Here is a 24,165-nt window from a genome sequence, read left to right as displayed (position 1 = left end):
CCCGATGCGGGGCTCGATCCCAGGACCCTGGGATCATGACCTGAGCTGAAGGCAGAGGCTTAACCCACTGAGCCACCCAGGCGCCCCAGGAGTAAGTCATTTTAACGAGACAGTGATAGCAGCTGCGTGGGTATTGTAGAAACACACACCAGAAGGAAAATGTCAACTGTACTTGTCCTATTCACCCAGAATAGGTATTTTTTTTAAAAAATGGACACAATCAGAAGAAAAAGTTAATCCTGTAGAACGGGATATTTTAAAAGAACTCAGTTGTGAGGGGCGGTTGTTCATCTTGAACAACCAAGATGAAGCGCGATCAGCAGAGGCCAAAACAGGAACACAACTGGAGGAGACTGTCCTCTTTCAGCATCCCTGCACGTTTACTCATTTCTGTGGGGCGCAGAGGTGTGGTATACAGCGGCAGTAAGCAAACGTGAAGATACATCATTCAATCATGAAGACTGGAAGGAAGGGTAGAGACAGAGTCGGAATTTCCAGTATCCACAAGAGAGGACGAGATATAAATACACATCACTTGTCACCCCTGGGGCCCAAAGACATTGTCATGGAAATGAGAAATTTTATATAACTATACAATTTTCATGTGTGAAGTAACAAAATATATCTCATACAAAGGGCACAGAGAGAAATATTTTATCTCAGGGGTTCCTCTTGGCAACATGCAGTGGAAATAAATGACGGGGATCCCTGTTAGGGACGAGGCACTTACAAGGCACAACCATGTTTATAACAAACAGAGATTGCTCTCCAGCCCTGAGTTTTTATGCACAAAGTATATGAGGAACTATACCTAAAGGTTTCCCACCAGTCTTTACATTCATAAGACTTCCTGCCAGTGTGTCTGATTGGATTTACAAGATTTTAAGGACAAATGAAGGCTTTCCCACAGTCCTTGCTTTCAGAGTTTCTCCCCAGCGTGAGTCCTCACATGGGCTCGCAGGTTTGTCGGATACCTGAAGGCCTTCCCACACTGCTGACACTCGTAGGGTCTCTCCCCAGTGTGCGTCCTCACGTGGGCTCGCAGGTTGGCCGGATACCTGAAGGCCTTCCCGCACTGCTGACACTCATACGGTCTCTCCCCAGTGTGAGTCCTCACGTGGACCCGCAGGTTTGCGGGGCACCTGTAGGCCTTCCCGCACTCCTTACATTCATAGGGTCTCTCCCCAGTGTGCGTCCTCACATGTGCCCGCAGGTTCACGGGATACCAGAAGGCCTTCCCACACTCCTTACATTCATAGGGTTTCACCCCACTGTGCTTTCTCACGTGCACTTGAAGAGAGGAGTGACAGCTGAAGGCCTTCCCACAGTGCGGACACTCGTAGGCTCTCTCCTCAGTGTGTGTCTTCACGTGGGCTCTCAGGTTGGCTGGGTACCAGAAGGCTTTGCCACACTGCTGACATTCATAGGGCTTCTCTTCACTGTGTGTTCTCACGTGTTTTTGTAAGGACGAGGACCAACGGAAGGCCTTCCCGCATTGTGCACACTCGTAACGTTTCTCCAAACTGTGCGCCCGCACATGTCCTTGAAGGGAGGAGTGACGAGTGAAGGCCTTCCCGCACTGCTGACACTCGAAGGGCCTCTCCCCCGTGTGTGTCCTCACGTGTTCCTGCAGCGATGTGGAGCTGCTGTACGCTTTCCCACACTCCTTACACTCATAGGGTTTCACGCCACTGTGCATCCTCACGTGTCTTTGGAAATATCGAGGATGTCTGAAGGCCTTCCCACACTGCTGACATTCGTAGGGTCTCTCGTCACTGTGAGTTCTGACATGTTCTCGAAGGGATAAGGAACAAGTGTAGGCTTTCCCACATAACGAACATTCATAGGGCTTCAGCCCACTGTGCGTTCTCACGTGTCTCCTGAAGTATTTGGGACAACTGAAGGCTTTCCCACATTGCTGACAGAGATATGGTCTCTCTCCAGTGTGTGTCATCACGTGTCCTTGCAAGGACGCGGGATACTTGAACGTCTTCCCACACTGCTTACATTCATAGGGTTTCTCTCCACTGTGCGTTCTCACATGTTCTCGAAAATATGAGAGGCAACTGTAGGCTTTCCCACACTCCACACATTCATAGGGTCTCTCCCCAGTGTGAGTTCTCACGTGACGTGTAAGGTAGGACTGATACATGAAGGCTTTCCCACATACCTCACACGCATGGACTCTCTGTCCACAGTGACCCTTCACGTGACCCCGAAAGGACGACATGCAAGTGAAAGTTTTTCCACATTTCTTGCACTCTAAAGATTTTTTACTACCGTGACTCTTCGAGTCTCTCTTCGAAGCTCCCCCAGTGTCCTGAGGTTCATAAGGTTTCTCTACAAGGCCTGTGTCCACGTGAGGGCTGGGGCTCGAGACACAGCTGCAGGCCGGCCCACATTCCTCACAAGGACTAGGTTTGTGTCCAGGGCGGGATCTTTGTGGATTCTCAGGGAAAGAACCATCTGTGAAGGCTTCTCTACACTTGGCGCACTGACAGGACTTGTCTCCAGTAGGACGATCCGCACGCACGGTAAGACTTGTCATCTGCCTTCTGGTTTCTCCACATCGATTATCTTCGCTGCTTTCACAGACCCGCTCCACCAAACGACTTCTGTTCAAAATGGGAAGGCACACTGTTATGGAATAATTATTTTAACTGATCTCTTTATTAATGATCTATTGATATTAATGATTACTTGATACATAATGGCCACTTCCAAGGAATGGGCATGTTTGTGTCACTGTCTACACTGCTATGATGTAGAAGAAGCCAAATGCTCAGAATAAGGGCCCAGTGATAGCCGTAACTGTCAAACTTTCTTACATGTGGGTTTTCCTGATAAATGTCTGGAGCTGAATTATGTATCTGCTGATCAATACTACATCACATTTAGGAAGAACTTGTGTAATTCCGACTACGCAACTGTTGAGCTAGGTTTGTAACTCCATGCCTTCTTTAATTTCAAGTTATTCTAACAATTTGCCAAGATCCCCCTTTCTCCTATGGGAGAGAGAGGCACTCACCTCAAACTCCTCTCCTGGGATTGGGTCTGATCTCCAATGTGATGAAACACCCAGTTTTCTCCAAAAAGAGCCCAGGAATCATTTCTTGTAAATGTTACTATTTTATCTTCACTGGATAGTTCATTCTCCAAAATATTCAGCTGAATCCCTGATCCACAAGGGTTAACTTGAGTGCAACGGTCTGCAAGAATTGGAAGCACAATTTAACTTCTTGGGAATGACCTGATGTTTAAAGGTAAGAAAATTCAGAAAACAGACCATTAGGGATTTCCATTTGGGGATTTCTCTTCATATACTGATCCCAAATGTAAATGAAGTTCATCAGGAAGAATGAACATGTGACCACAGAAAAATTCTAAGGACCTTAGTGCTTTGGGACTTTGGCAATAAGAGGGAAAGCGTATGAAAAGGCAGCCTGTTTATGCGGAAGTGCTTTAAAATCAGTGGTGACTAATGTGGAGATAGTATTATCGGAACTGGGCAAAATCCTCACATCCACACCCTACGTCTGTAAGAACACGGAAAGGCTTGCCACGTGGGCAAGGATGGATGAAATGTCTGACAGGAGGCCAGGTGAGTGACAAAATCACCTTCTCAAAACAGGGACGGAGTCACGTTTCTAACGGACATGCGCAAATGCCATTCCCTTCTCCCTTCTCCAGAACCTGGTCCGACTGAGGGCTGCTGGACCGTTCTGAAGGCACCGAGCCCATCGGGGGAGCCTGCACTGCCCCAGCTGCCACTGGGAGGTTGGACGGTGGCTGTGGCTGCCAAGAGCTCCCCACAACAGCCCAGCAGGAGGGAGGATTTGAAGGGCCACAAGCAGTCTGGAAGATGGCCTGTTAATTTGGTCTTCAAGGTCACCGAAGAGGACAAAGTGCGAGTTTAACTGCAGCGTGATTACCAGGAGAAATGGGTGTGAACCACAGCGCATCTTTCGCAGAACTGAAAACCACAAAGGAGCCCAGCCTCACACTGATAAAATTAGGGAGTCTCAGACTTTGATAGAAGCAAGAGCCAATTTAACACATGAAACTCTGTTTTCACAGAAAAGGTATGTGACCCTCGGTAGTTTCCATGAAGGCTTGGACCACGTCTGTCTCTCCTCCAGCATATTCCCATTCCTCGGCCCAAGGAAGATCAGACACTTCTAAGAAACACTCGTTCCCTACAACTCTAGAGGCGGGGTGGAGCCACGCTTACCCAGGGAGGCCAGGTTCCTGCAGGTCTCCAGCATCACATCCCTGTAGAGCCGCCTCTGACCACGATCCAGCAAAGCCCACTCTTCCGGGGTGAAGTTCACAGCCACATCCTCAAAGACCACTGTGTCCTGCAACATCCACATGTTCTGTTGCAGCAACGCTCCCTCCTCACCCGTGTGTGTGGGAGGATGCGGGGGCAACACGCAGGGAACCGGATTCCATTCTGAGGACCTGAGTCACACCCGTGTGGGAAGTGACAACAGGCAAACACATCCACGGCAGTGCCCTCAATGACGGGAAGGGCTGGGACCCCGAAGCAGAGGGCGATGACGACAGCTCATACAGACGTACATACACCCAAATATAGGCTATTTGTACTGAAAATGAGCAGATCTGAGGACACTTGTATGGTAAAGAATGAAAAATGAAATACTCGTTCAGACCACACTGAAACTGGACGGCACATCTCTGACTTGCTCAGGGACGATTACTGCCTTGTCAGCCCCAAGAACTGGAACCAGATGTCAGGATGTTGTGAACATGGATTCCAGTGCTGCTCTCACTGGAAGGCAACAAGGTCAAGGAGCCTAGCGCAGTCCCCTCTATCCCGGCAGAGGCACACACCACCCTGTCCCTGGGTTCGGTGGACAGTGAGCAGGGACACAGGGCCCAGGGGCCTGGCACACGTAGTGCATAAGAGGAGCTCCAGCTCCTGAAGAGTCATGGAAATCAGCAGGGCCTCGACCATGTACCCCAGTGCCCAGAATGCAAGCAGAAGGGCGCCAGAAAGAGGAGCCCCTGAGAGACTGATGGTAACAGCCACTGGTGACTTTGTAACAGAGAAAGAAAACAAGGCAAATCCACACCGTCAGAGCAACAAGGAATGATACCGCACTTGTGAAATGCATAGTTTAAAAATCATTTTTTTCAAAAAATCTGAGATCGTCCAAACAAAAACTATGTTCTCAAAACTTAAGGGAAAAACAAAATCCCATATGCCACCCATATCACTTAATAAGAAGGTCAATTCTACTTCAACTGTGGTTATAACTGGGGTTTGCTTATCACACACCTGGTGACTCCTATATTTTAAATATGTTTTAAAAATCCATATGACCCCATGAAAAATAAAAAACAATAATATAAAGAAAAAATAATACGATCAAATCATGGGGAATGAATATGAGCAGGTACCTTTCTAAGAAGATATGCCAGCGGCCAACAGGTTCCGGAAAAGATGCTAGATGTCAGTTATCAGGGAAATAGATGTCAAATTATAAGCAGATACCTCTTCAGACCCACTAGAACGGCTATAAAGAAACAAGTAAGTGCTGGTGAGGACCTGAGAAAGGGGGACTCTCTTCATTTGAGAGAGAGAGCAAAAGCAGGGGGAGCACAGCCAGAGAGAGAATGTGGAACTGGATCCCAGGAGCCCAACAGAGGACTTGATCCCAGGACCCCAGGACCACTATCCGAGCCAAAGGCAGATGCTCCACCAACTGAGCCACCCAGGTGCCCTTCTCATGCATTTCTGCTGCTGGGGATGCAAAATGGCACAACCTGGGAGGAGTCCGGCGCGTCCTCAAAATGATGACTGTCCAGTCACCGTGCAATATAGCAATTCCACTCCTACTATCAATCGACCCAAGACAAGTGAAGATGAGCACCAACACTATTTCCACACACTCTCAGGAGCTTGAGTCGTAACAGCCAGCAAGTGAAAACCGCCCGAGAGTCCACCAACTCTCTGAAAAGGAATAAAGGAGACATGACTCCAGTGAAATCAGAAGACCACAGGGGGAGCTCCCCCCAGTACCTCCACTGCACTCAATAGCAAGAGACAATCTTGGACACATTACTGCCCCAGCGGGACAAAGGAAGGAAAGTTTTCTCCTCCCCTGGCAACAGCCCAGCCAATGAGAGGCAGCCACAGCCTACCCTATGAGAAGACACTAGGGCTGGAACCCCAAGTGTGCCCTAGTGGATGTCATGTGGAACAGCCCCTCCCAATATCCCCTTCTCCTCGATGAAACAGAGGTCCTCCCTACATAACAGAACTGCAAATCTCGGGGCGCCTAGTGGCTCAGTCCACTGAGCAACTGCCTTTTGCACAGGTCATGATCCCAGAGTCCTGAGATCAAGTCCCAGATTGGGCACCCTGCCCAGCGGGAGCCTGCCTCGCCCCCGCTCCCCCTGACAAATAAATAAAATCTTAAAAAAAAAAAAAAAAAAAAGACTTGTAAATCTCTGCTATTACCAAGTAAACCCATTTTTGCTAGTACAATAACTGGCAGGTTACACTTAACCAACTGAGCCACCCAGGTATCCCCGGCAGGTTTACTTTAAAAGTTAACATTACATGCATATTTACATTACATTACATACATTACATTACATACATATATCATCAGCCTTTCCATGACGATTACAAACCAACTCCAAATTATCTTTAAAGAAAATTCTGGTCTTCCTGTAGGTGTGGAATCCACCCAGGTAGCATTTAAGTCTATGTTTATTAAAGACCAGAACAAGTATCTTTTCCCTTTAGTCATAAGGACCAGGATAGAATGTGAAATATGTCCACTGCAGGTAAATTTGACAAACCATTCACACACATCCTAGATGAGTCACCTAAAAGAAAAACTGCTAAAATTCTTTTTTTTTTTTTAATTTACCTTTTTTTTTTTTTTTTTCTAAAGTAGGCTCTGTGCCCAAGGTGGGGCTCAAACTCACGACCCTGAAATCAATCGCAAGCTCTACTCACTGAGCCAGTCAGGGGCCTCAAGACCACTGGAATTCCTAATCCTCAATTCTGGCAAATGGAGGTTCCTAAACAAAACCAAAACCTGACTCGTTTATCCTATTCTTGCAGAGGACCAGGGCACTGGAAAAAAGATTGTTACCAACTTAAGTGCTCCCACATCTGCTTCCCTGCAGCCAGGCTTTCCAAAGTCCTCCTCCCTCCCAATGATCGAACTGCAGGGAACCACAGGGTCCCTTCCCAGTCTTCCCTTGTAATCAGCTCAAAGAAACCACTCCCCACACTGGGAATGAATCTCTGTCCTTGTTGACACGTGCCCAGCCCCTTGCTGTACAGGACCCCTAACCTAGGAGGACTACAATACAAATAGGAGAGGTCCCTAACGAACCTCAACCGTTCAGTGTCCGAACCCACTCCCTTCTGCTTAGGTCCTTTGAGAGACACACCATTTTCTACTTAGTTCCAATGCCCCACTCATTTCATTGGCAGATATTTTTTAAAGATTTTATTTATTTATTTGACAGACAGAGATCACAAGTAGGCAGAGAGGCAGGCAGAGAGAGAGAGGAGGAAGCAGGGTCCCCGCTGAGCAGAGAGCCCGATGTGGGGCTCGATCCCAGGACCCTGAGATCATGACCTGAGCCGAAGGCAGAGGCTTTAACCCACTGAGCCACCCAGGCGCCCCATGCAGATATTTTTTAAATAAGTGTCTCTGTCCCAGAAAAGGGAAATAATTCTAGAATTTGATAACAGTAATCAACACAAAAGCAAAGAAAATAAATGACCCTTCCACATCTTTCACCTGCTCCATCTTGGACACACAATAGTAGAGACTGGAGACACGGATCATTTGTCTTGACTAGATCACCTACATCCTCTTCCTGGGCAAAAACCTCAACTCATATTGGCAGGGTCCACAGTGTGCCTCCCATCAAGATTAAAATAGATCTCTCAGGGATGCCTGGGTGGCTCAGTGGGTTAAGCCTCTGCTTTCAGCTCAGGTCATGATCTCAGGGTCCTGGGATCGAGGCCCACATCGGGCTCTCTGCTCAGTGGGGGAGCCTGCTTCCCCTCTCTCTCTGCCTGCCTCTCTATCTACTTGTGATCTGTCAAATAAATAAAAATAAAAATCTTTAAAAATTAAAATAGATCTCTCAAAGTGTCTGCCCAGAATTAATTAATACCCTATTAATTAATACCCTATAAATAAAGAAGTCCTTGGAAGGCATCAAGCCCATAATAGAAACTTACAAGCCTCAGAGACCCAGCATCCCACACACTAGTCCCTGAAATGGCCTCTTTTTACCTGGGAGAAAACCCAATGGCCAAAGATGGAGGTTTGTCTAGAACCTCTGAGCAAGCAACACCATTGTTAACCCTTGGCACTGTTCTTCCTAAGCCCCACATGCTACTGACTCAGTTCCTATTGTATGCAAATTCCAGGAGGAATACGTGACTCCAGGTTTTTACCAACAGAATAAAAAAATTTTCCCCAAGTCTGAAAACTGCCAATATTCAATTGGCTACTTTCGGACCTAGAGTCCCGGCTTACAACCACCCTACAATTTGGATTTTCATGTTACTTTTGCTTTCACAGTTGTTATCTGTCAAAACGTTATAAAATTGATGTATCCAACAAGGAGATCATCTCCAGTGCTTACCATCTTGATAAACAGGGACTGGAGATGAGTGCTTCAGACTCCTCCCTCCTAATGTTTCTTGTTATTCAAATACAGCCTTAACCGGTTTTCAACTGCCATGTACTTTCCCTAGGACGTGGGACATCACTACCAGGAAAGCTCTTTCCTGGCACCAAGAAACAAAACCACTAAAAATGGAAAACTGACTTGTAATCAATGATGCATTTGAGAAAAGGCCTCTATCAAAAGGGGAAAATGTAAAAAATACAGGGAAATCTTGCTAGGAATGGAGTCAGGAGGGGCACCTGGGTGGCTCAGTCAGTTAAGCGTCTGACTCTTGGTTTCAACTCAGGTCACGATCAACCCCCACGTCAGGGTCCACACTCAGCAGGTAGTCTCCTTGGGTATTCTCTCTCCCTCTCCCTGTGTTCCTCCCCGCCCCACCCCGTTCATGCTCTCCCTCTCTAAAATAGTAAATATTTTTTAAAAAAGAAGGAGGAGGAGGAGGAGGATGGAGGAGGAGAAGGACGGAGTCCGAGACCAGCAGTTGGAGCCCCCACAGCCTACCACTCCTGATCAACTGCAGAAGCAACAGCAAGAGAAGGACCTTGCGGCCACACGTGGACACCACTTTACTATGACAACAGGAGGAAGATTATTTCCCCACATGGCAACAGCACAGCCAATGAGACAGACACAACTCAGCCAATGGGAAGCAACGATACTTCCAAACCCAGTTGCTCCAATGGACTTTGTTTTATGGAATTATTAAAATACTTTAAAATGAGTGTGAAAATGGTTGAATAATTCTGTAAATACAATAAATACCATAGAACTTTATCCTTTAAACAGATAAACGTCACGGTTTGTGACCCACGCCTCAGTTGGAGCTATTTTAAAAAAATTGTCATAGAGGGGCACCTACATGGCTCAGCTGGTTAAGTGTCCAACTCTTGATTTCGGCTCAGATCTTGATCTCAGGGTCATGAGATCAAGCCCTGCGTGGGGCTCTGTGATCAGTACAGAGTCTGCTTGAGTTTCTGCCCTGTCCTGCTTCCCTTCCCCCTACTCACATGTGCTCTCTCTCTCTTTAAAAAAAAAGGGGGGGGTGAGTTGGGGTGCCTGGGTGGCTCAGTGGGTTAAGCCGCTGCCTTCGGCTCGGGTCATGATCTCAGGGTCTTGGGATCGAGTCCCGCATTGGGCTCTCTGCTCAGCAGGGAGCCTACTTCTCTCTCTCTCTCTCTCTCTCTCTCTCTCTCTCTCTGCCTGCCTCTCCGTCTACTTGTGATCTCTCTCTGTCAAATAAATAAATAAAATCTTTTTAAAAAAAAGAAGGGGGGGGGAGCCTGGGTGGCTCAGTGGGTTAAGCCTCTGCCTTCGGCTCAGGTCATGATCTCAGGGTCCTGGGATCGAGTCCCGCATCAGGCTCTCTGCTCGGCAGGGAGCCTGCTTCCTTCTCTCTCTCTGCATGCCTCTCTGCCTACTTGTGATCTCTGCCTGTCAAATAAATAAATAAATAATTAAAAATAAATAAATAAATAAATATTTTTAAAAAGTCATACAAGCTAAAAACATATCCTCCTTAATCTTTTGGCAATTTTACTCAAAAACAATAGAATTTAGGCAAGTAAAAAGTATGAAAAAGAAACAAAACTACAATTTCAGAGATTAAGTAGATTTAGAAGATATTATAAACTAGCTATGGAGAAAGATTTTTAAGATTTTTTTATGTATTTGAGAGAGAGAGAACAAGCAGGGGAGGAGCAGCGCAAGAGGGAGATGCAGACTCCCCGCTGCGTGCAGAGCCCAGTCCCGCAACCCCAATATCACAACCTGAGCCAAAACCGAGTCAGATGCTCAACCAACTGAGCCGCCCAGACGCCCTGATTTTTTTTTTAAAGATTTTATTTATTTATTTGACAGTCAGAGATCACAAGTAGGCAGAAAGGGAGGCAGAGAAAGAGGGGAAGCCGACTCCCCGCTGAGCTGAGCAGAGAGCCCGATGCGGGGCTCGATCCCAGAACTCCGAGATCATGACCTGAGCCGAAGGCAGAGGCTTAACCCACTGAGCCACCCAGGCACCCCAGACACCCTGATTTTTAAGTAGGCACCATGCCCAGCACGGAGACCGATGCAGGGTTAGAACTCACAACCCTGACATAAAGATCTGAGCTCAGATCAAGCGTTGGATACTTAACCGACTGAGCCACCCAGGTGCCCCACAGGGAAAGATGTCTTAGAATAAATTTATACAAATTGGTAACATACCTGAGGTGACGCAAGGTAACAGAACATCTAAGGACATCCTTGGTCATTAAAGAAGCGAAATCAGTAGATTCAAATATCCCCACACTCGAAAGGCATCTCAAACAGTGCATAGGGCCAGGTACCAAGCATTTATCTTTTTTTCTTTTTAAGATTTTTATTTATTTATTCAACAGAGATCACAAGCAGGCAGAGAGGCAGGTGGGGGGGTGGGGCGGGGAAGCAGGCTTCCCACTGTGCAGAGAGCCCAACATGGGGCTCGATACCAGAACCCCGAGATCATGACCTGAGCTGAAGGCAGAGGCTTTAAACAACTGAGCCACCCACGTGCCCCGGTACCAAGCATTTAAACATCGGTGATTCCCAAACGTAGAAAGGGATCACAAAGCATTAGCAAGATAGGAAAAGGACAATTCACACGGTTGAAAAGCAACATTCATAAATATAAAGGCAAATCTTATACATAAGATTTTCTTCCTGTTTAGAAGGAAATCTTATACGTACGTGTATAGATAACATCAGAAGACAAAACCAAGTCTGTTCTCTTCTAGAAGTGGACTCGATATTGACGCTTCGTGAACATCTGCGCCTCTAATGGAAACAAGACAAACGAACCACAGGCTTCCAGTCCATACCCGCTGAGGACAGGCCTGTGCCATGTCCCCGTGCGCGGACACAGCGGACTCAGAGACCAGCTGGAAACAAGCACCGTGCGGAAGAAGCGGCGTCTGAACGGGAACCGAGAGCCGATTCCCTGCGTGACCGGTCCCCTCGGAGATCGGGAACAAGCAGCTGAGGAGTCGTGCGCTCAACTCCACACCCGTGACGGCCCGGCCGGTGCGGCAGCAGGAAACAGGAAAGATTTAAAAACGGAAAGGCAGACTCCATCATCAGCAGGTGTCGGACACAGAGTTTAGAAATCCCAGAGTCCTACAGACAAATTATAAGAATGTACAGATGAGCCCAGCCGCCACCTAAGTAGTGTTTGCATCCGGCAACGACAGCTCCTGGAGAAGCACCGTCCCACGGATCCTGCGACATTCCAAAGCGGGTCCATCAGAGGCATCAGGTCAGAAACATGAAGAGAACAACTCACAAAACTGCAGCGCCGTGTGCCAGCAGAGGGCAGGGTCCGCACTGAGAGCCCCCTGAGAATGGGCGTGTTGATGGGGCGCCGCCTTGCAGAGCGACACCTACACTCGTCTCTCTTCCCACCGCCCACACCTGTGCCTCCCCGCGTGTTTCTTCCCTCTGTGTCTCCGCCACCTCCCCAGAGATGTCCTTCCATCATCTCTGTCACCTAGGCCCACAGAGTCCCGCGTGACGCCAGCTGAGGCTGTACCTGGACACTCACCCTGAGGCTACCGACCTGGAGTCAGGGTCGGATCCCACAAGTCAGCGCTCAGCCCCACGAGACTGTCCCCATCCCAAACACACACACGGTTCAGACACCAGGCACAGGCCCTGCCATCACCCGCACTTCTGACCGACGGGCAGGAGAGCAGGTTCCCGTGCCCCCTCCTTTGTCCCAGTGACTTGCTGGAGGGCCTCACAGAACTCAGGGAAACACTTACTTATGCTTTCCAGTGTAGGGAAGGATGGGTAAAGGGTATAGAGGAGCATCCAGGAAAACAGAGGCACAGGGGGAGGGATGGGAAAGGAGTGTCCGTACGTTCTGGGTGCTCCACCCTTCCCGCACCCCACGTTTACAAACGCCCTTCTACTGGGATTTCTATGGAGGCTTCACCTCGTTGGCCTGATGGACCATTAACCCCACTTTCAGCCCTTCCCCTCCTCCAGGGAATGCGGCAGGACAGAAGTTCCAGCTTCTAATCACCGCAGGTCTTCCCGGGGACCGGCCCCCACCAGGAGCCAGCCAGGGGCCCACCCAGAGTCACCTGACGCAACAGAAGATGCTCCTAGCCCCCAGCAAGGTCAAGGGTTTCAGGGGCCCTGGATCAGGAACCAGGGGCGTCTTCACGTACTTCCTCGTCTCACCAGCCCGTACACACAGCTGGCACCGAAGGCGAGGAATGTCATCGGGCCTGGAGACGAGGAAAGGGAGACCACGAGTAAACCGAGCTCAGCCTCTCTCAGGATCCTTTCCTGGCCTAGAGGGGGCTTCCTGCCAAACAGCGTGGGTCATTTCTCAGTTGAGAGCGCACGGTTCACAAAGAGATGTGACTGTACTAGATTATTTGCACAGATCTGCCTTAATACAAGGAGAACATGTCACCCTACTTGCATTTTTTTGCAAACCCTGCTGAGCTCTGAAAATGTACAAATATGGAGAAGAACAGATAACCAGTATTAACTAACAAGATCTTATTGTAGCGGATGTGGTGAGTTTTCAGAGACCCGTCGCGTCCGTTTCCATCACTCGTCTCAATGGAGCACACATGAAGTGAACAATCATTCCACTATATTTTCCGAGTCTCGGACTAACGGAGCTCTCGTGTTACGGAAAGCCTCATCTTGTCTTTCTCGTCATCCCTGGAGCACAGACTGCTACGGAGAAAGTGAACCAGCAGGTGGGCTTTGCATATAAACCTCCTTGTGGTTCCTTCTGAGTCTTCAGTGGTGGACTGCTTCTCCCCAGTGAACAGATACGTGTCTACGCTTGTCCGTTTGGGTCAACACGCGCGTGCTCACAAGAGCTTTCCCAGCGTGTGGGACAGCCCAATCGAGAAAACAGTCTGCCGAACACATCTGAGGGGAAGGCCGGGTCCTGTTTCACACGTGTCTCTGCTGCAGACAGCGGGATGGGAGCAAAAGACCCCTTCACACGTCACTCTGCATCGTTAGGGATAATGAGTTCAGTAACTCCTTCTTTATCTTCTCCTCTGTGTTTTTAAAGATTTTATTTATTTATTTGACAGAGACACAGCAAGAGAGGGAACACAAGCAGAGGAGGTGGGAGAGGGGGAAGCAGGCTGCCCGCTGAGCAGGGAGCCAGATGTGGGGCTCCATCCCAGGACCCTGGGATCACGACCTGAGCCAAAAGCAGCTGCTTAAAAACTGAGCTACCCAGAAGCCCTCCTCTGTGTTTTTAGCTGTTAGATTACTTAGCTTTTCTAAATGGATTAACATAAACCACATTTCAAGTCTTATTTCTTTCAGGTCTTTTCAAGGATCCAAACGTACTTCTCACCCTGAGCAGCTAACCAGGAGACAGACAGAGACATCGCTCTACTGCGGAAATGTAGTACGTGCTTGATTTTTTACAATCGCTTGTAGAGAAAACTAATGATGTAGTTTTAGCTGAAGAAATACTGTAACTGAAAAATTTACTCCCAAGTCAAATGATTACGCAGGTCATGTCCAAAAAGACTAGAAAGATAATCAGAGAATCAGATTTTTTGTAAGTTTCCAGAATGCAAACTCACAAATCTCAGGGTGCACTTAATCACCAGAAACAACCAGTTGAAAATTAAATATTAAAAAGAGACTTTTTAAAAGACTTATTTATTTGAGAGAGAGAAGAGCACAATTGCGTGGGAAGGGCACAGGGAGAGGGAAAAGCAGATGCTCTGCTGAGTCAGAGCCTGACGCGGGGCTCAATCCCCGGACCCTGAGATCATGACCTGAGCCAAAGGCAGTCCTTTAACTGTCTGAGCCCCCCAGGTGCCCCCCAAAAGAGACTTTTTAACATTAAGCTTTTAAACTACTTATCTAGGGGCGCCTGGGTGGCTCAGTGGGTTAAGCCGCTGCCTTCGGCTCACGTCATGATCCCAGGTCCTGGGTTCAAGCCCCACGTCGGGCTCTCTGCTCAGCAGGGAGCCTGCTTCCTCCTCTCTCTCTGCCTGCCTCTCTGCCTGCTTGTGATTTCTCTCTGTCAAATAAATAAATAAAATCTTTAAAAAAAAAAAACTACTATCTAGCTAATTGTCCTTATGTCTGAAAATATGTCTAATGGAGGATATAAATTGATTTAACGGAAAACCTACAAAAAGTTATTCAATGACACACAGCATAAGGAAATAAAGGGACAGACACCAAACTGAGACCATGATGTCAAGTCTCTTAAAAGGTCAAGAGTTTTAAGAAAATTTCACTGAATGTACAACCAGGTTTGTCTGGGGTATTGTTATGGGATTTGTTCATTTCTGTTCTGTTTGAACTTAAAACACACTACTGCTTTTTTCATTTTTGTTAAAGATTTTAAGTCATCTCTATGCCCAACGCAGCTGCAATTTATAACCCCAAGACCAAGAGTCACATGCCCGACCGTCTGAGCCAGCCAGGCACAACTTCTCTACTGAAATATAAGGAACGTGTCTAAGAATAGCGGAGATGCGTTATAGAACAAGCTGGTGGGATTTTACCTAATGGAAGTCAAGGCTTTTAAAGTATATTAATATAAGGGCCTGCTTAGCCAGAGCGAGCCGTTTTGTTGTTTATGCAGTAAACTTAGATTGACCCTGCCCCCCGCCCAGAGGCACTTACTTAGAAACAAATCTGGGAAACCAGAAAAAATATGACTGACCAGCCCCTGATAACAGAGCCCATATACCAGGACGTGTCAGGTCAGAGCCCAGAATACAAGGATGAGCCAAGCCAGGTGGAGACATCCGATCAGGAAAATACCTCCCTAACCACCCAAGAATGTGGGCCCTGCCCTTTGGGCGCCAATTCTGACCAGAGTGATAGGCTAGTTCAAATAACTACTATAGGATGAGCTGTAATTCAGTTGGCCGCCTGTGTGTGGCCAGGCTCCCCCACATGGCCTTTACTCTATAATTAGTCTGTGAGGCAAGAGACGGCCCTGGCCCGTCAGTTTGATTCTCGATGCTTGGTGCGAAATAAAGCTTTGCTTGACCTTCGCTTTTTATCAGTCTCGCTCCCTTGACCATGGACCCAACAATTAATATGAAAATACAAGAAAAACTCCTTAGAAGTAAGTGGGGAGGCCGGCAGGGGAAGTTCTCAATCCCTAAACTTCAGACCAGCACCTTGCAAGTCTATATTTTAGGTACACTGTGGTCCCAGGAAGACGTCGGAGGAAGGTTTCCTCCTGCCCCAGTAACAGCGCAACCAATGAGATGGTCACAGCCCAGCCAATGAGAGACAGTCAGAGCATGTCAATGAGATGGTCACAGCTCAGCCAATGAGAAGCCACGACACATGGAACCCAGCTTGCTCCAATGGACCCTGTCTTTGGAATGGCCCCGCCCACGTCCCTTCTCTATGAAGGAGCAGTTCTCCCTTCCTTCGCCAGACTTGCCTGTGGTTTGGTCGTGGCCTTTGTGTCCCCTATTATGATTCTCTGCTATTCCCAGATGAACCCAGTTTTGCTGAAAAGTAACTGGCGGTTTTATTTTTAGGGTCAAGTTCCCTGGTGATCACGCGTGGGCCCCGAGAAGACCCCACGTCCCACCTGCTGGGCAAACAGGTATGCGTCCCACAGAGCCCGCTGCGCTCACTGCCTTTTCCCCTACCCTGAGCGGGAGGGTCGGTTTTGTCCTGGGATCAGAGCCCTGCAGCCCATCTGCACTCTGCAGGGCCTACGGGGACCTGTGTTAGGGGCGTCCCGTCTCTGACGACTTCACTGGCTTTCGTTCCAGCTCCGTTTCAGAACTGGCTGCTCCTCTGGGATCTGTGCCCACTGGTAGCGCGCCGGCCTCTGCTCTGATTTCTTCTATAAGGAGGCTACTCCTGTAGAAACAGGGATTAGGGGCGCCTGGGGGGCTCAGTGGGTTAAAGCCTCTGCCTTCGGCTCAGGTCATGATCCCAGGGTCCTGGGATCGAGCCTCGCATTGGGCTCTCTGCTCAGCAGGGAGCCTGCTTCCCTTCCCCTCTCTGTGCCTGCCTCTCTGCCCACATGTGATCTCTGTCAAATAAATAAAATCTTTCAAAAAAAATCTTAAAAAAAAATACATAAGAAGAAACCAGGGATTAGAAATTCTTATTTTGGTCTAGAGAAAACCAGCAAAAATGGATTCCAGTCACCACAGTGCTGTGAGAGGGCGTGCAACAGGGACTCTGGCCACTTTCAGGTTCCCAAACCACAGTGGCGGGACACCTGGGTGGCTCAGCTATTCAGCTGACTCCTGACTTTGGCTCAGGTCATGAGACTGAGCCCTGGTGAGGCAGTGTGGGGCCTGGAGTCCGCCTGACATTCTTCCTCTCCCTCAGCCCCTCCCCTCCTCCACTAAGGCCAGCCAGCGCCTTCTCCAAAAACAAAACCAAAAACACAGTCTCTCCTCAAATGCACTAACAATTTAACCAAACAAACGGATGTAAGTTAGAACTACCATGGCCTTTATGGGGAACTTCCGATCTCAATCTCCCAAACTTGTCTTACTGGTCATTAAATCTGCAGCTCATGATTGCGAAACACAGAATCTGATACACGCATTAACGGGTCCCTTGAGACTCCCGAATCTTCAGGAAGCCGAGGGACACTCCTTACAGAAGACCTTTTGGAATGAACTGAGGAAAACGACGAAGGAAGACAAACGGCCTCGGACGCGTCTTCTCGGCGGCTTCGGGGGCCACAGACCCGCGCAGCCCCCCTGCACCGTGGCCCGCCCCAACCACCGGCCTGGAAACGCCGCTGACCTTCGCTGCGCTGACCCGGTCCCGGCTCCTGCTGACCTCGGCGCACTGACACCGCCTGGCCAGAGAGGAGGCTCCTCAAGCTCGAACCCCCAACGCCTCCTGTCCCCTGCACTGAGGGACAGCGTCCCGGGGGACGGAGACCCCCACGAGCCTGCCCAAGCACGTGACACAGCTTTTCGACTCGCCCAGCGGGTCCCCAGACTCACACCAACTCTCCCACGGGCGCGTGGGTGCGGGCCGGGCCACATGTGGGGCGACCCCGACTGGGGAGAGGGACAGACGCCTCACGTCTGCAACGACACCGCGACACGCGCCGCAAACCCCTTCCGAGCAGCCACAGCCGCGGCCCTGGCGCTGCGGGACCCGCGGCCGGTCGCCCCCCAGAGCCGGACCCCTGCGGGCCGAGCACAAGGGACCAGGGCGTCGAGTGCGCGGGACTCAGGGTCTTCCTCCCGCGCGGCCCCCAGCCAGGCGGGGCGGACGGCTGAGCGGGGTCGCCGGGGGACTCAGCGCACGGGGAGGGGACGGGACCCCGCGCCCCCCGCCGGCGGTTCCTCAGGCGTCGAGCTCGCTCCGGCCCACGAGGAGGACGGACAGCGGAGGCTCCGCACGGTCACCGGCGCGAACGAAGGCCCGAGATCGCCAGCGGCCGGCGGGTCCGCACGGTCACCGCCGAGAGCCAGGACCGCTGAGAAAGGCTGCGGCCGCCTCGACGCCGAGCCCCGGAGCCCTCCTCCCAGCCGTTCCCATCCCCCCATTCCCACCGGGGCCCCACGGCGGCGGGGCTGTCCCCCAAGTCCCTCCTGACGGGCTTGGAGGAACCGCTCTGCGGATGGGGACGGCCCCTCCGACCTCCCTGACCCCGATCTCTGTCTGTCAAATAAATAAATAATAATAAATAAATAAATAAAAAATAAATAAATCTTAATAAATAAATAAATACTTTATAAAAAGAAAACAAAAGAAAATGAAGATAAAATAAATGAAAGTTGCAAATGGCAAATGGCAGATCCTTCGGCTCAACCTGGGGCGTCATCTGCACTTACCCCGGGCTCTGTCCCCTCACCGCGTGCAAGAGCACAAGTGTTCCCACCCGGAGTCCGCACACCCGTCAGGGAGCTCATGACCTTGAATACCACAGAGACCTCGAGGTGTTCCTGCCTCCAATGGGATCAACTGAAAATGGCGCCGGTGTCCCCCACTTATCAGATGCCGAACTTTAACTGTCTGCTCTGCCATCAGGACGGGTCCCGTCTCCAGGGGCGCCTGGGGGGCTCAGTCCCTTAAACGTCCCAACTCCTGATTGCAGCTCAGGTCACGATCTGAGCGTCGGGCTCTGTGCTGAGCGTGGAATGGGCTGGAGCTTCTCCCTCCCCCTCCTTCTGCCCCTCCCCACACCCCCACACTCGCACGCACCCACTCGCTCTCCCCCTCTCTGCAACACAACCAAAAACCAACAAAAAATGAAACGATGCTCTCGGAAACCACAGGCAAACATCTGTTTTCCCCCAACGACGTGTGAGAACATGGGTGAGACACATCCAACGACCGGCTCAGAGAAGGACAAGTAATATGGAAATAGAGTGTCCCTTAGTCCAGGCTGGTTTGGACGTAAAAACCATCTGCCCCACCAGGGACTCCACAGTCCCCGAGTCACCACTGGACGTCGTGAACCCACTGGCCTGAAACAACACGGTTGCTGCTCCGTAACCAATCTTAGTGCCGAATGTTCCCGAAGCCACGGAGAGCGTACCTGCCAGGTCCCACCCATGAGCCTGGTCCCCGGACGCCTGTCTGCGCGGACGGAGGTCACACGGTTGCCTCCCATGGGAGAGGACTAGGTTTTAGCCACGGCTTACACGTTTCCTCACTGCACCCAGCCTTCTGGTGCAGACAGGCCAGCGCGTGTCCTGGGCCTGCAGTTCTGAGGAAACACTGTCCCTCCCCAGGGGACAGCTCTCACTGTCACCAGGATCGGGGCGCCCACATGACCAGCCAGGGGCCTCACCAGCTCTGCTGAGTTTGGCCGGGTCCATGCGGTCACTGTGCAACACCCACAGTCCCAGGGCTTCGTGGAACCCACTCGTGTCACTACGGAGACTCAGCGGACACACTGTGGCAAGATCCCCCCCACACCCCAAGTCCGCAAGGCCTGCGGTCGGTTGCTCTGAACCTCACGCCCTCCCCCGCGGCCCCTGCACTCCCAGCAGAGACCTCACAGGACGGCCAGGCCGCTCGGCCCATCTCCTTCCACCCTTGGCTGGAAGAGCCGACGGCTTCTCCTGCCAAGACCCACCGAGCTCTGGGAGAGCCGTCTCCGCAGCACCTGCCCAGGGGCAAGACCGCAGGGAGACCCAGGCACCCGGAGATTTCGTCCCCCGAAAAGACACCTCCACCAGGTGCTCTCCAACCTCGCCAGAAGGGCCCCCGTCAGGATCTGCCTCCGACCCTAGAATGGCCACACTGCAGGGAAGGGGTCCTGGATGCGGGGGACACATCGGGACCCCCAGCACCCCCACCCAGTTCCACACACTGCGTGCAGAGGCAACAGTCATGGGGCCAGCAGGGGCGCCCTCGGGTCCCACTGTGCTCCCCACCGGGGGCCCAGCAGGAAGCCCAGCACCCTGCAAGCCCACTCGACTTTCCCTGGGATCCATGGTCCCGGGGGAGGAGACCCGCCTCCACCTCCCAGCGCCCCCAGCCCATGAGCCCACCCCCAAACTGGGCTTCCCACTCCGTTTCCTCCCAGATCTCTGTTTCCACAGCCACCCCCGCCACCTCTCCTCTGCACAGAGCCCTCCTCCCCTCTGTCCACCGAACGGCCTGTGGTTTTGTGACCTTACATGCTCCCAAGTGCAATTTCTGCAACAGCAGAATAAATCCAGTTTGGGGGTAAAGTAACCGACAGCTTTATTTTTAATGAGTGATCAGAACCGTTGGCACTGATAGAGGACGGACACACGGCCTGTCGGAAAACAGCAGAATGTATGCACAGGCCCCTGGTTTGGGGAAGAGAACGGCAGGTGCTGTGGGGGCAGGGCGGCCACGGGGACATGTGGACACGGGGCCTTGAAGACTGTTTATGTTGGGGGGAACGAGGGATGATTTCCCTTGACAAGTGCATGGACCAGAGCCCAGTCCTGCGGATTCCACGTCCCCGAAACAAGGGGACTGCATCGGGGGAAGCACCCACAGGGGTGCGTGTGACCGCAGCGACCGAAGGGGTTTCTCACAGTGCAGGAGGGTGGTCCGCGCCAGGGGGACAGGGATGCACAAGTGTACTGAACACAGGGACGTGGAGAGACACGCGAACTCCTGAGCTGGACAGAACACGAACAACACACGGAAATGAGACCACACGGACGTCACAGAGCGTGAAGGAAGTGGAAGTAACCCGCAGATGTGCGGGTGGCAGGTGACGCTGCCCTAGACGAGGAACCCCAGAGTGTTCCACCCCAGCGGGCATCAGAGCAACCGATGTGTGGCCCAAAGCGGATCCCAGGTCCGCCCTGAGCTGGACAGAGCCGAGCCGGAGAGCTCCTGGGGCCGGGTGACAGGCATCTGCCCGACAGGTGACACACGTCCCGCAAACAACAGCGCCAGCCCCCCTGCTTGTCAGTGTTTACTCCAGTTTACGCTTAGTCAGACGACTGCAGCCGCGGTGCCCACACCAGCCAGGGATGAACGTGGGGACCGCCCGCCCCCCAAGGCCCCGACTCGCCCACACTCGAGAACTTAAGAGCCCACTGCACACACAGCAGGACAGAAGTCGTGTCGCCCACGCTGGCCTCACTGGGCAGCAAGAGCCTCCCCAGGATACACTCGGGAGGAGCAGCAACGGTGAGCGGCTCAGAGCAGGGGCTGCTGCCCCTATGCAGCACCAGAAACCCCACGGCAGAGGGTCAGGCCCCGTTTGGTGATGGGGACCAGCTCTCCCTGCTGACAGTAGCCCAGGATGGCCGCTGCCAGGGACATAGGGAGGGGACCCTGAGCCCCAGGGGACAGAATCCTGTAGCTCCACACACCCTGCCCTCCCCCATCCATGTGGAAACGGTCCCTCCTCCAGGGCCCCAATTCTCACCAGGGAGGAAACCCTCAGAGTTTGGTTCTGACCCCTATAGGCTCTGCCTTCATCAACCCTCCCAAAAGCACTTGAACCCTAGGAGCCTTCCCTGTGTCTGCCCTTCACAGACTTCCTCAGTTTCCACAAATCCAACTCCATGGCTGATGCTAAACCGACTCTCGGGGCGCAGCCCCTGGGCGCCCCCAGCTCGGCCCACACGGCTGCAGGTGCCTCTGTGGCTCCTCCCAGAATCCTTCTGCAGGGGTCCCGGGGCTGGAGCTTCCTGCAGGGGAGCAAGACCCCACCGCCCCTTCCCTACCTCCCACCAGGCCCAGCTTCAGGTGCGGCTTGCCCCAGCCCAAGTGCGGCACCTGCTTCCAGCACCCTGGGTCATTGAAATAAGAAAAAGACCCCAACCCAGAGTGTGAATGACAACGTGCAGAATGCCCCCTTCCACCCCGTGCTCAAGGATAAGATGGGAAGGGACGTTCCTGGGCACGTTTATGGTTTTACAGGAGTGGAACGTGTCATGTTTTTCACAAAACAGTTATTCTTTAATTTTATCCTCATGATAACAAATCGTACGTCAGAACTCGTCGCATCTCAGTTCCCAGAATTTCTCCGCGTCTGACTGTCAGCTATTAACCAGGAGTGGGTCAGGACCGCACAGTGTCCACACGCTGGACCCTGCAGGACGCTCACTAGCATTTGGATGAATCCTTTAATCCATGCCTCTACCCACCTGGCAAGAAGGTGGGGAACCCCCTGCATCTTCCCCCCAAACCTGATGAACAGGGACACTTCCTGGACTGAGACACTTTTCCCCCGAGGGGACATTCCCTGGATAAGCCCCAGAATAACACGAGAGTCCGCAGGAAAAGGAAGATGTGACCCACTGACCACCCTCCCCGCTCAAGGGGAAGAAAGGAGGCAGAAAGCATTCAGGTTTTTTCCATCTGCTGCACGTAAGGCTGCCTGAGAGCGAGCTGTCCACGCTGAGCTCGACGGGGACAGTGCCGCCACGGGGCTCAGTGACAGGCAGGCTCTCCCTGAGCCCGGAGCTCCTGGGCAAACATCCTGGAGGTGAAAGGCACTCCCTCCCCCACCCAGTGGGGGTGTGGAAAACGGCAGGCTGCAAAAAGGGCCCCTTCCCCCTTCCACCAAGCCAGGACTCACGGGAAGTCCCCCTTGTTCATCCGCCCCAGGGCCGGCCACAGACCCCCCAAATCCACTCTGGGCCGCGCCCACGATTCCCTCAGCTGCTGGTCCCCACGGACCGTGGTCACAAAGTGCTCACTGTTCCAGGGCTGCTTCGCTTCTCTCCTTCCTCCGGACCCTGAACGTGGGCCTGCCGCCTGCCTGAGCCACGGACAGCCCCTCCCGTGGACAGGCTGGCCTCAGGGAGCCCCAGGTCCTCACCACACCTGGCCATGCCTGAGCTTCCTTACTCCTCTCTAGAAAAGAAACCCCCTCCTACACAGCTCTTGAGACGCTGGCCTGGCCCGTCTTATGCTCACAGCAGTGGTCCCCCTGAGGTAGCCCCTGCCCCCAGCGCCACAGTGCCCGCCCGCCAGCCTTCACCCTCATTCTTCTCAATACAAGTCTTTCCTCCCTAAATTCGATTGTTTCACTGGACACCGGTGTGACGAGCTGCCCAGCACTGTCCCTTTCCCGCCCACGCAGGACCCCTTTACCTCCCCATCCCCACCTGGTCCCAACAGGTTCTGAGAAGCAGAACAAGCCCCGGCCCACTGGGCGGAGGAAGCTCGGAGCACAGGGAGGCCATTCCCCCCGAAACCACCTTCCTGCCACTGCTGCTCTTAGAGCAAAGCCCTGTCACTCTCGGACCGCAGGTGCCGGGAGGGTCCGGGAGACCCGTCTCTCCTGCAGCAGTCTTTGGAATGTTAAAAACAAGACAACAGACCCCAAATGGAGTCCCTCGCGCTCAGCTCCTTGTCACCCAGCCAAGAGTCAACTGAACGGCAGTTTCGGCCTCTCCCAGCAAAGGAATCTTAAACCCGTCCATCAGGAACGAGCTGGTCAGCAGCAGCCAGGTCCTCCGGCGGCTCGACCCGGCCACCCCGCCAAGGGCACCTGGTGACCTGCCGACCTCTCCGGTTCCCCGTCACCGCTTCCCGCTCCCACCCGGCCTTGCGCAGCTCTCCAGCCCCGTCCGCCCGCGGATGGCATGCCGCCCCCGTGCATCCCCGAACGGCGCCCACTGCGTACGGATGTGGTACCTGTCATGGGGGGCCCCGGCCCCGGCCGCCCCCAGCCCTTGCCATCTGCGCGGGGTCCGCTCACCCGCCTCGGACCCCCACCCACGGGAGGACACGGCTCGGGGGAGGGGACAGGACGCTGCGGCCCCACCCCCGGCTGAGGGCACCGACTCGGGTCGCGACCCCCAGGCGCGGGGCCGCCCGGCCGGGGCCACCTCCAGCCGGTTGGGGCCGGCTCGCAGCGGCCTCTCCGGGCTCCGCCCGAACCCGCGCACTCACCATCTCGCGCTCCCGCTCGGGGCTCTCCCTGCGTCCAGCCCGCGGCTGCACGACAGAGGCCTACGAGACCGAGGAGGCCGGGACGCGAGCAGCCGCGCGGGGCAGGTGCGCACGGCCGCCGGTGCCGCCGGGGAGCGGCGGACACGC

At 52.5% G+C, this 24,165-nt stretch overlaps 1 protein-coding gene across 2 annotated transcripts; it reads right to left on the bottom strand.

The window, feature by feature from the left end:
* ZNF77 (zinc finger protein 77) lies at positions 1–24,165 on the bottom strand. Of its 2 annotated transcripts, XM_047706795.1 has the most exons (4): positions 24,019–24,165; positions 4,232–4,358; positions 3,029–3,209; positions 1–2,615 (listed from the first exon to the last, which is right to left on the bottom strand). In XM_047706795.1, exons 1-4 carry the CDS (start codon positions 24,019–24,021, stop codon positions 920–922), a joined length of 2,007 nt encoding a protein of 668 aa, XP_047562751.1. In that variant the 5' UTR covers positions 24,022–24,165; the 3' UTR covers positions 1–919. The 2 variants fall into 2 exon arrangements, with proteins under 2 accessions (XP_047562751.1, XP_047562742.1); XM_047706786.1 differs by lacking the exon at positions 24,019–24,165 and having other exon boundaries at positions 4,232–7,465.

Source organism: Lutra lutra, chromosome 1, assembly GCF_902655055.1.
Source record: "Lutra lutra chromosome 1, mLutLut1.2, whole genome shotgun sequence".
Classification (NCBI taxonomy): Eukaryota; Metazoa; Chordata; class Mammalia; order Carnivora; family Mustelidae; genus Lutra; species Lutra lutra.
This window is presented reverse-complemented; position numbering and strand designations above follow the sequence as displayed.